Source organism: Bombus vancouverensis, chromosome 7, assembly GCF_051014615.1.
Source record: "Bombus vancouverensis nearcticus chromosome 7, iyBomVanc1_principal, whole genome shotgun sequence".
Taxonomy (NCBI): Eukaryota; Metazoa; Arthropoda; class Insecta; order Hymenoptera; family Apidae; genus Bombus; species Bombus vancouverensis.
This window is the reverse complement of record NC_134917.1, coordinates 2,839,620-2,852,838: the sequence shown is the minus strand read 5'-3', so window position 1 is coordinate 2,852,838 and position 13,219 is coordinate 2,839,620. Positions and strand designations below refer to the sequence as shown.

General features: G+C 34.7%; 1 protein-coding gene across 1 annotated transcript in view; it reads left to right on the top strand.

The window, feature by feature from the left end:
• Nucleotides 1-13,219, top strand: part of Dgk (diacyl glycerol kinase 1) — a 150,606-nt gene that overhangs the window by 65,281 nt on the left and 72,106 nt on the right. The window contains exon 2 of the mRNA XM_033347762.2: nt 11,750-11,878. Within this exon, the coding sequence (XP_033203653.1) occupies nt 11,815-11,878 (64 nt within the window). The 5' untranslated portion in view covers nt 11,750-11,814. The remainder of the gene's footprint in view (nt 1-11,749; nt 11,879-13,219) is intronic.

Here is a 13,219-nt window from a genome sequence, read left to right as displayed (position 1 = left end):
TGTGCCAATAAAACCAGTTTCATTCCTTTCCCTCTGTATCTTTCTCTCTTCTTTTTTTTTTTTTTTTTTTTAACAGTACTAATTATAATTTTACCAATTACCTTTAATCACCTAATACAACGTAATTTTTGAACGATCGAAGAGAGAGTTTGGTTAACAGTTTCGATTAAAAATACTTTATATAACGAGGGGTTCGTGACGTTTTTATCCTAATTCAAGCGCAAACGTTATTAAACGATCCGTAGAAGGTAATTTACAAGGCAGATTGTGCTCTGATAAGAATCCACGATGTAATGAACGCGCTGGATATTCGGATCGATACATTTTTTAGTAACTCACGGCATGCGAACCGATCCCTTAGGTGTAATCGTAATTTCATTAACGAGATTAGTCCGCCTTTGTCGGGCGAAATTTCATGCAAATTAAAAGATATTAGCCCGGATATGAAAATATCGCTTCGACATATATGAAAGCATAATTTGTATACAGGGTGGTTAGTAACTAGTGGTACAAGCGGAAAGGGGGTGATTCTACGCGAAAAAAGAAGTCGAAAATATAGAATAAACATTTTTCGTTCGAGGCTTTGTTTTCGAGAAAATCGACTTTGAATTTTCGATCGGTACGCGTGCACTTTATCGCGTCTCGTTATAATGGATCTCACTGTAGATTTGTCTCGATGGACAAATTTAAAAAAAAAATTAAAAAAAATTTTTATTCTATATTTTCGACTTCTTTTTTCCAACCACCCTGTATAACCTCCGATCTTCATCTGAAAATGTAAAATAAAGACTTGAGGAAAGTAACATGATGGATCAAGTTCTTTATTCTTGAGAATATAGTGTTACATTGTCAATCGATCTCGTGTTACCATATAATTCTGTTTCTATGTGTTTCTTCATCTCCCTCGAAAAATTTCATATTTATATTATTAAAGATATTAAAACAATAATAATTATATCCTCGTAACGTAATTTCGTCCTAATAATTGTATCTTTCACTGCTCAACTATTCAACTGTTTCGACTATTTTTAAAAGACGTTTTCGAACCTAACAAGCTGCGTTTATTTTCAATTATGTCACATTAAAATTCTCATGTTTGATCATAAAGTGACATTAAAAAATAAAATCAAGAAAAATATATACATATGAGATCTTATCAAAAAATTGTATAATATTTCGTCTATCTCTGAAGTTTCCTTCGCTTTTCTAATAGATAAGAATTTATTTCAAAATAACATACCTAGAGCTTAAAGGAAAAATGAACTTTTTTAGAAAAACGATTTCACAATAACAATAATGCAACAATGACTTGTCACCGGTGTTGATCAACTATAATATCGACGATAGTAAATACATGTTTGGTCAGCACTTAAAGTCGGCTAATTTAAATAACTAGAGTGACCTATAGCGTGTACGCTGTCACGAACAATTAGTACACTTTCCGCGAAGAAACGAACTTCCAATTAGCAGAAATAATAATTACATTTTTCGCGGTAAATTTATTTATAGAAGTTAATTGATTTCCCGATCGATCGTTTATCTTTCAATCCAGAATCCTCTTAATTACTTCCTTTCATCAACGAAAACTATGTCATACTGTAGTATCGTGGACCTAGGGGGAGGGGGCTGGGGGGTGTCGGGCGAATTATAAACAAGCGGTTGCGGAACATGTGCGTGGTGGGGCTAAGACAAAAGACGCGAGACTAAGACAAAAGACAAGCTAAGGGACAAAAACGAATTAACAGACATTGTGAGTTGAGTAGTCAGAGAGTGTTGCTAACGTTGTCGAGAGAGCGTTGGATCCGTGTTGACGAGAGTTGCAAGTTAATTATCTAGTTGTCTTAATTATAATACGTTATTGTGATTAGTTCACGTTAAATAACCATCGTTTCCTGTTTAATCAACATCTGTTTAATCCATTTATTGTAAATGTTGAAGTGGTTGCCACTTTTAAGAAAACTCTACATCTGGTCTTTTTAGTTTTCTCAAGCACTGAAGCCATCGACAGCGCGTAGACAAAAGACTACGACGAAGTCAGACCATAAACAGTAAACAGACGACGTTGACCAAGTTTTCAGGACAGAAAAAAATAAAAAAAAAAAAATACATAAAGAAGCTCCGCTCCCCAGCGGCTTAAACCCAAAAATTGTATTATACAACGAAAAATGTAAAGCGCCGACACATAATACACAATAATTACATAATAATTACAAAAATTCACCGTTTATTGTGAATATGTACCTAAAACTGTATTCTTGGACTCAATAAACTTTAAATCTCCTTAAAAAAAAAAAGAAAGACAGGCGACGTTGGCTTCGGGGTTTTCAGTTATTGGGTAACACAGCTAGGACCAGCTCAAATTGTATTCTTATTTATAATTACACGTCTCTATTTAAATATATTTTCTGCCTTACAATTTATCCACGAGTTTTCTCTGTTTACACATCGAATAACCTCAACAGTAAATAAACTAATTGTAGTAAAGATCCTACACTACTAATTGTGGTAAACTAATAGTAGTAGTAGTATTTACTAATTGTAGTAGAGGATACAAAACCTTTAATATTCCAATAATATGTTTGCAATTATTATTATATCATCGAAGAATGTTAGAGAAAATTAGAGAAATTACGCGGGACTCAATTGGATAAATTTCATAGACAAACGAACGTAAGTTAAAGTACTGTATCATGAGATACATATGTAACAGGAGTCTGCACCTTCATTTACATGACGTGAACATAATTGCTATTAATTATCAACGCCCTTACGATTGCATTATCACGGAACCGAAAGTTCAGCCTGTAGAACCTAGATATCTAGGTTAACTCGATTATATCTCTGATCTAACAAATTGCCACCATTCACCGCTTTTCGAACCATCAAAAGAACGATATATTACCGTTATAATATAATCGTTTTACTGATGATTTATCATTATCAAATCCTTATTATTTTTACCAAGAAATATTTCTTTTGTATGCGTTAATTTCTTTCTTGAAGCAAAATTTAAATGTTTGTAGAAAAACAGAAATTTCGCCACATATTTAAGTACGCGAAAGTTATTTACAGAGCGTAAAGTTAACTAAAAGTGTTTTGGAAAAATGGATTAAGTTAATGCGTCAAGAAATTTACGAAGGAATGCTACAAAGGAAGAAGAACTACATTTTTTATCTTCGTATGATTTCTGCTTATAAGAAATAAAAACAAGAAACTAATCGCATTAGATTCATTTAATTTCTGGTTGATATTTACTGGTGATTTATCATTATCAAATCATTATTTATACCATGAAATATTTCTTTTGTATGCGTTAATTTCTTTCTTGAAGTAAAATTTAAATATTTGTAGAAAAACAGAAATTTCGCCACATATTTAAGTACGCGAAAGTTATTCACAGATCATAAAGTTAACTAAAGGTGTTTTGGAAAAGTGGATTAAGTTAATGCGTCAAGAAAAGTACGAAGGAATGCTACAAAGGAAGAAGAACTACATTTTTTATCTTCGTATGATTTCTGCTTATAAGAAATAAAAACAAGAAACTAATCGCATTAGATTCATTTAATTTCTGGTTGGTATTTACTGATGATTTATCATTATCAAATCATTATTTATACCATGAAATATTTCTTTTGTATGCGTTAATTTCTTTCTTGAAGTAAAATTTAAATATTTGTAGAAAAACAGAAATTTCGCCACATATTTAAGTACGCGAAAGTTAACTAAAGGTGTTTTGGAAAAATGGAAGGAATGCTACAAAGGAAGAAGAACTAAATTTTGTATCTTTTATATCTTAAGAACAAGAAACTAATCGCATTGGAATCATTTAATTTCTGGTTGAAACACACTTTTGGTGTAATTAATAGTTGCGTGGCTATTTTAAAATCCTAATGTTAGGTGGCTTGCTCTGTAATTTCACATCGACCATATGCGTGACTTCAGTTTATTAAAAAAGTAATTCCTGCTGTCTATGAAAGACGATTATAATTTAAATAATTGGCTGCAGTTGTTTTTATGGAAGATTTCAATGTACAAAAATGTACAGAATGCGAAAATGTAAAAATGTAGAAAATATCCAAAGTGAAATTTTCGTTAAAATATTCATAGGGTGAAACAAATTTCTATTTAATTTCTAGTCGTATTCATGAAAATATAATTTTGCGTAAACATCCATAGTTTATTTATTAACGACGTATGATTGATCGAGGTCGATTGAAGTCCACGAATCCAAAGTTCTCTATTCGATCGATAGCCTAATCAAAATCGAAGATAGGAGCGCCATGGTTCTAATCGCGCTACGCTGCTGAATCGCTTATTCACGAGCTTTTAATTACTAGAACATGACCAACGCTGCCATGAAATTACTCCATTAGCAAATAAAAGCTAGCTTAGCTTTACGAATTCTACGTGTCTCTGGTTAAAACGCTCGTTGCCTCGAAATTCTCGCAACACGCATCAACTTTTCTCTCTTAAGATGCAACGATGGCGATCAATAGATTGATCTTTTTAAGTAAAATTCCCAACTATTTCTTTCCATTTATTTATGTGATCTAACAACGACGAATATATTTACCTGCACATTGTGAAAAGACGTCTGCATTTGATTTTTACACTTGCTATTCTGCTCTTTCCCATTCGCATTGCTCATGGCACGTCTTTCGAGAAGCAGCTGGTAGCAATCAAAAATTTCATTATTACACTCAGCGTAAAGTGTAAATAAAAAATCATGTTGATAATTCGATAAAATAATAAAACAATAAAAGCGTGGAAATCGTACGTAGAAATATTCCAGTGGTTGGCATCGTGGTCCATCGCTCGAAGACGAGTGGAATACCCTGAGAAAACGATTGCCCGATTAAAACCATTCGTCATCGTTCTTCGTATTCTTTTTTATTGCGCGGTTTCCAATTTGTATTCGTAAAATGTAGTTGATAAGAGAAACAGGCGATTCAATATTCCACTTCCAAACGCAGATACGTGCATTTGCCCCGACTTTGACAGGGCGTCGATCGATCGAAAATGTCCGCATATTTTCCTATCTCGCCCGTTACCCGCATGATATATCGACCTACGTTGCCCGACGGTGACATCACGCTGAATGTATAAGCTCTGAGAAGCGGCAGTTCCTCCATCCGAATAGAGAATATTCGTTCGATTCGAGTCGCACCCTAGCCAGTTGCATTTTGCTACCCTCGATCGGTTTCGTGACGAGCCATCGATATTTGTCAACCCGTTCCAACCAGATTTATCTTACCTAAGCTGTAAGGATGTTCGAGTAGCGAGCTTATCGATGCAATGACGTAAAGTCGCTTTACGGTTCTTGGAAAACACAGCGATGAATATTTGCTCGCAAGCAATGGTTATATCACATTGTATATCTCCAGCTATATAGCAATAAGCTATGGTAATATCGCACTGTAGATCTTTATGGAAATTGATACTTCTACGAACGAAATTAAATCTTTCCAGACGAATTTTATTTAACGAACACGTTATATTTTTTAATGAACACATTAATATGATAAAATAGATTACACGTAAGCTCGTGATATGTTTTATTATGATATTAGGTTGTCCGAAATGTTTCTTTTGTTTTATAAGGAAATAATAGACGCACAATGTTTTTTGTTTTATATTAGTTTATCGAATTGTGCACGCACATGATAATAGAAATAGAACGAAATGGATCACATCTAATTGAATAAAATAATATAAAACAGAAATTGTTGTTCGTTTATTATCACCTTATGAAACGAAAGAATCTTTTCGGACAACCTAATACGAATACTGATTGGCGAGTATTGTCAAAATTACAAAATATGCGTTGCAAACAAATCAAATTCAATAAATAATATAAAAAGGAAGTTGTTGTTCGGCTATTATCACCTTATGAAACGAAAGAAACTTTTCGGACAACCTAATACGAATACTGATTGGCAAGTATTGTTGCAAGTATTGTCAAAATTACAAAATACGCTTTGCGAACAAATCAAATTCAATAAATAATATAAAAAGGAAATTGTTGTTCGTCTATTATCACCTTATGAAACGAAAGAAACTTTTCGGACAACCTAATACAAATACTGATTGGCGAGTATTGTCAAAATTACAAAATACGCATTGCAAACAATATAATATAGTAACCCCGGTTACCTTATACCTTATGTGCCCTATCCGCCTTGGAAAAAGTATCCTACACAGGATTATAAAGAGTTATTGAGAATTGAGGGCGGGAATGTAAGAAGATGTGTGTTGTGTGCGTATAGGAAGTTGTCGTTGACCGTGAATAAATAACGTTTTAATTGCCCCGATAGTTATAATGACTGGAATACGAATGTTGATGCAAATTTATGTCTTCAATTGTGATTTTTATTTGGGTTAACTATTTAACCATAAACCACATATCACAACGTTCCTTGATTCGCGACATTTAACGTTTTAACGACGGAATATATCAATAAGCATCATATGAGACAATCACATTGGAACTTGATTTGATATGAAATATTGGGTTGTCCGAAATGTTTCTTTCGTTTTATAAGGAAATAATAGACGCTCAATGTTTTTTGTTTTATATTAGTTTATCGAATTATGCACGCACATGATAATAGAAATAGAAAGAAATGGATCATACCTAATTCAATAAAATAATATAAAACAGAAATTGTTGTTCGTCTATTATCAACTTATGAAAGGAAAGAAACTTTTTGGACAAGCCTAATAAATTTCATATATTTCGTTGAAATTCCTGAGATTTCCTGGAAAATATTGTCTCAGGTTGTGAATCTTTATGCAAATTCATATTTTCATAGCAGAGATAACCCTCGTTTTCTCACCTTAATTTGTCTCTTAACGTTAAATCAACGTAATGGTGGAATTCGATACAATGAGAAGATAAATATCCCTTCAAGTATCCCTTCAAATATAAAATAACGAAATATGCATAGATATTGCCTTTTTCACTTTATCGAAACGTGTAAAATTAACGGGGAAAAAGGAATGATTTAATTTTAATGTTAATTCTCTTTTTACTAGAAAGTATCTCTTTCGCTTTTATTTAAAATTCCATGGTGTTTATCGAGAATATTCTTGGGTAATATTTCCTCGTGGTTCTTACGGAATTATTCAATCCCTGAGAATGTATAGTAGGAAATGTCTGTTGTAACATACTTCGGAGACCTTTTGCCTCGCAATGCAATAAAATCTACCTTGGTTTCTAAAGAGAAAGACAATAGAATTTATAAGTCGATAACGATTACACAAAAGCAACGAAACTTTCTGATTTTGTAAAATTCCTATTTGATCACTGACGAGATTACTTGTTTCATAAATCGAATATTTTATAATCGATAAACTAAGATGAAAATATTTTCAAGGGGAAATCGTCGAATAAAGAAGCTTCTCAAGAAGCACCAAAAAAAAAAAAAAAAAAAAAATGAAGCGTCTACAAAGAAAAATAAAATTCGAATGAAAAATGATCATTTTTAATTACACAAGCACAACGAGAAGCTTTTCACCAAGATCAGTCATGTAATCTTATCTTTCTCTCTTGCTTCTCTTTCTTTTTTCTTTTTTTTCCAGTCGAGAACTTTTAATTCTGTTCCCCTGGAGACTCGAGTAATTTCGAAAATTTCTTATTCCAAGTACTTGCGTTAGATAACATCAATCGCCCCTCGGATATCCTGGTAAACTTGTGACAACCATTATCTTATGTTAATTTAATCGGTCAGTCCTCTGGAAACCTGCTTAAGAAACCATTCTCTTTTGTTTATCACAAATTTTATATTGAACATAGTTATGAATCATTATTGAACGAATGATAATCGATGACTAACAATATTAAAGTAATCAATCTTGTTCTTTTTAAAACGAAAACAAAAATATTCATCGTATTCAATGTAGGGATATCGATGGATACAGGTTTGTCACATCGTAAACGTAAGCAGCAGCGAGAATGCTAAGAAAAATTCAGAAAGAAACAAAATTTTCGCTTTTCGGGTGATAGCATTGTTAGAATAATTGGCGAAATACAACATACGCGTGAGTAACGACGAAAATTGCAAGGAAAGAAAGTAGGAAGAGAAATTTTCAATTTTCTCAACTAGTTTGCAGATTGATGAAATCCGCCACTGGCGTTTGAACGTTCTACGTCCACACGAATATTCTCTTATCTCGTTCTTTAGCTCTTTCAAATAGTCAACAGTGTTTTATTTAACGCCGCGGCACACCGCGCTGTATCGAGCGAGATCGGTTGCGAAGAGGTTGCCGATAAGAGACAAACTCTCGCGCAGCCATTCCGCGGAATTCAGCCGTAAACTTTTCCACCACAAAGTGGCAACTTTTGGACTATTTGCTCGTGAACCGATAATTTCACCCTTGAATCCTGTCGCTTGTCGACCCAGCCGTATCTCAGGTTTAAATCTTTTTCTTTTTCCCTCTGATGTCTGGATCGAAAGCAGAGATTCAATTTGCCTGGAAATTCTATAAAAATTTCAAATAGACCTGCGTACCTAACGAAATACAGAATACAGAAAACGATCAGAGGAAACTTTGTCAGGTGCTTCTGTGTCTTTGGCAACTCTTTGTTACTCTTCTTTCCTTCCTTGTCGAGTGTTGCGCTGTTTTTAAATATTTACACACTCTGGAAATTGATATAATCGTACTCCTGTTACACATTGTAGAGATTTTTTTATGTATGATTGACATACATTGTTGCGACACACAACTAACTAACGACCAGTCAGGCACAACTGATCGGTTGGTATCGCGAGCCTTGTACGTTACTAGCGCCCAAGGTGGAGGATTATAGTAAATGTAAAGAGCGAGGTTTAGTTCACCTTATTTATCCCACTCAATACTCTGAAAACAACTGTCTTTAAGTTCACTGGCTATCCTGTAAAATATAATGTTCACTGACTGAATACTGTTATATATTGACTCTTAGAATACTGGTGCAAGAGTGTCTCTTGGTGATGTTGCTGTCGTAGAGGAAGGTTCGTAGTGGGTGTTTCTCAAGTCTGTTCCTAACTGATCATTGGGTAAAGACGCATGTTTGAGGATGGGCTTCATGAAGGTTCGCGCGCGGGTGACCTTACGCTTGGGGAAACCCGCGTGTCCGGTCTTCCTGAGATGTAGCATAAAATAAAGAAGTTGCATGCTTTATGGGTTTTCTCAGTGGGGTCCTAAAGTACCCTGACTGTACAATAGGCCTACTGTTTATGATGAGTCCGCACTAGGGTAGCGTAGACCCTTGACGGTCGTCCTGTCCGAGGATCGCATCTGGTTCACATAAAGCGTCGCGGTAATTACCAGGCGGCCACTCCAAATCCCGAACATACACATGTCACACTGATCAACACCATTAAATTTATATTAATATTACAAAATTATAATTTATATAAATTTATATTAATATTAACACAATGTCGACCGACCACGAGTAAACTCGTGATGCGCTTTTCTCGCGTCAGCGTCGTTTTCTCAGTGCGCTGATGGTGATGATACAGTGCAATTGTTGGTCAACATACCTCGAGCTGTGTCTCTCGCTCATAAGACCCGTCAAGTTGCGTCCTTTGTTGTAAACAAAATTTCAACGATGACGGAACGTACCAATGAAGAATCTGTCACGCTGATGTTTTACCTGATCGTCCGAATAATTGTGAATCAAATTGTGGTGACTCGGAAAATGATACTGTATCGGAAGATAGCGAGTCTGATATTAGACCGGCAAAATATCATTAAACCTACGTGCATATTATAATACAATAAGCGCATGAAAGGGGTAGATCGTGCAGATCAGTTTTTGGCGAACAGCAGTATTTTACGAGAAACTTTAAAGTGGTCGAAAAAATGAGCATTTTTTCTGATAAACTGCACCTTGTTCGATGCATATAAAACGTACTGTATCTATCTGCCAAAAAATAAAACGAGATACACAAAATTTCTACTGGAAGTAGCTAGAGAATGGATAACTGTGGATTCCAAGGAACGCAGCATTGCACCTGACGCTTCTCGAATTTCTAAAACAGCTTCTTATAATGATGCACCCTTCAGGCTTTCCGGACAACTGAGAAACCACGTCTTAGAAAAAATAGTCACTGGCAGAAAAACAAATCCGACTAGAGCGTGCAGAGTGTGCTCTTCGAAAGGAAAACGCAGCGAAACTGGATATATTTGCAAAAGCTGTTGCGTACCATTACACGTAGGTGATTGTTACACTGTTTATCACAGGAAAAAGAAATATTAAACGTTGAATAATAAATAAAATTTATTAAAGTTTATATATATTATTTTTCTTGCACATGCAATTACGAAATAATAGCCGATGACATGAGATAAATTGTCAGTAAAATTGCCGGTCAACAATGTGTTAAAAGGTACAAATTGTGATGTTGCAAATATTTTTTAAAACATACGTATGTGAGCTTGTGAGAAGCCAAAACTGATTAACTCAATTTGTTGACAATTTCTCAGTTTCGTTACGTAAGTACACGATTAATGTTCGATACTAAAAAAAAAATAAGTTGTTTCTATAGTTCATTTATTGTAAATTCGTATATTGCAAGAAGGTTGCACAAATAATAGTAAATTTTATATTAAAAAATAGTGTTTATAGTCTTTCTGCGTTTCAACTTACGAAGTTACGTGAATGTGGCTTCTGAGCAGCTTCTATAGACACCCTAAATTTAAAAAAATAATACTCATAACATCGAATTTTTATACTTTTTAATATACGCAGTCGATCAGTGTATGTTTCGAGGAACTCATACGTGGAAAGCTGAAGGGAATTGTATTCTTGAAAAATCTGGATTCCTTGTTTTCAATGCACGTCTCGCGTCGTCAGAAATTGGTCCGAGAGGACCGCAGTTTACTCCATTTGATGCGAATAGAGAGAGAGAGAGAGGAAGGGACGCGACAGGTTTTCTAAAAAGGTAAAACGGATATTCAAGTGAAATGCTTTATAGGCTGGTGGTCCTTAAATTTACGAAGCTCCGTAGCCGAAGTTTCCAACCTGGAAAATTCAAGGAAAAATACAATTCTACAAATAAAAGTTCCGAAGAAGAGAGAAAAATAAGAGAGAAATAAAAAATGTCGTTTTTATAGAATTTCTTACAAGTTTACGGCTACATATACACGATTACAATTACACATATTACAACGATTACAACTCATATCGGTGAAGCATTTATTGCACAAATTACAGCGAGCGTTGGAACGAGCGTGTTTACGAGGTAATTACCTGGCATTTATCGAATAATCGCGACCGGGTTATTCGTGTAATAATGCGCGTTGCACGTTTAGGATGAATGTTTGAACGTTCATTTTAAACATGTGAAATATTCATCAGAAGGAAAAGAACGAACTTGAGCGATGGTTGTCGATGCAAGGTAAAAAGGTCTCGTCTATCGTGTAAAGCGGACGTTAAGTAGCCGCGAGTGTACTTTGTCGCTAGTCTTCAGACCGCCAAAAAAGATAGCACGTTACGCTTTACGTATAATTATATTACTTTGTAACATTTGCTTGAAAAGTACACTTTGAAGAAATTATCGCAAAGATGTTGAAAACCTTGAAAAAATTATTGCAAAGATGTTGAAAATATTCAAGGAACTTGAAACTTTGAAATTGTTTATTAAAGCAGTCGACCTTATCACGTGAATTTATAGCATATGAGACTTTTGTGCGCCAATATCTTCGCGTACAATGGGATTGAAAAGCTTTCCCTAATCCAGCGATATCTTTCCATCTACAGGTGACGACTTTCAGCGTTGGACAACTGGGCGTTCGTCCTGCGGGAGACAAAGACCAGAAGTAAGGATGGCCTTTCACTGGGATAAGCTCTCACCGGCAGAATTTCAACAGCTCCAGGATTTAGCAGTTTGTAAGTAAAAAGTGAAACGGACGGCTGGTTGCGAGTTTAGCAAACTTTGTTACCGAAGCGACGCTGGTCAAGGAAAGATCGTGTCATTTGTGCAATGAGTTTGCACTGATACAGTTTCTTTATCTTTCGAGCGAACGAAAAATGTTACTTTGTTTGCTCATTCGTGTTGCGTGCATGAAAAGAGTTGTTTGCATTTAGATGGATGTGAATCTTAGGAAGATTAAGGGTGTGGCGAAAGAATGGCAATCGAGAACCCAAGTGAAGATTTCGAACATTACATGAACATTTTACGAACCTCGTAAAAAGCGGTAAATGAACAATGTGGCAATTGAAAATATTGCAATAATTCAGCTTTGAAACATAAGAAGAAGTGAAGTTCAAGGTTCAAGGAAAGAGCAGTCAGTGCGATGCTGGTTCGGATTTCTAAATTGATCTGATAATACTTTTCAGTAATTCCGTTCAATCTGCCGATAAGATTAAATGATTTTGATGAAATTTTTGATAAAAAAATAACAGCGAAACTTATGCAACGATCTAACATCTTATAAAATAAAAATGTTTTTAAACTTAACACGTAAAATTGTAAAATTGCAAAAACGATTGCAACGCATAAACGCGTCTAATAAAGTGAATCTCGAGGATGTCAACTGAAAGTCATGAAATGTCGGGTTCATTGTTTATGGAATTATGGAAATTCACGCGACATCGGCTGGAAGGAAGCGGAATTTATTCCAGCCGCGTTGCACGACACGTTTGTCTTCAGAATTTTTAAATTTCGAAACTGCATTTTTCTTGTGTAAGCCAAACGAAATTACCTAGTACCTATTACGTTATTTCATTGACATCATAAACCACATTGCCTTCGTTATTCACTTTAGAGAAAACTGCGCTTAAGTAGTACGTATTTGTTTGTCTGGCCATAGTTAACCATTTCTACTTATTATTTTGCCAATTTAAAGTGTCATCGATGCAATACATCATACAAGAAAGACAGAGAATATTTTTACATAAAGAAATAACTGTATCTGTTGAAGTAACTACTTCAAGAAAAACTCTACATCTTTATTTATGTACATCCGTGGCCTGGAGACTGCTATTACGCAGAAATATTTTAAATAAGCAGAGGTCCATATTATTGTGCCCTTGAATATACATTATGTTTTGGGTTGCAAGGTCTGGGAGCAAAAGAACTAATAAACAGATTTCTGTTTATGTTTCTTCTCTAGCTAAAGCTATAAGATTAACTTTTTTGGTAATGTCCTTTTGCTATAAATCTATGAACGTGCTTCCTATCGATTCCATTGTATTGTAAGGATATGAATCAGCATAAACTTATACATT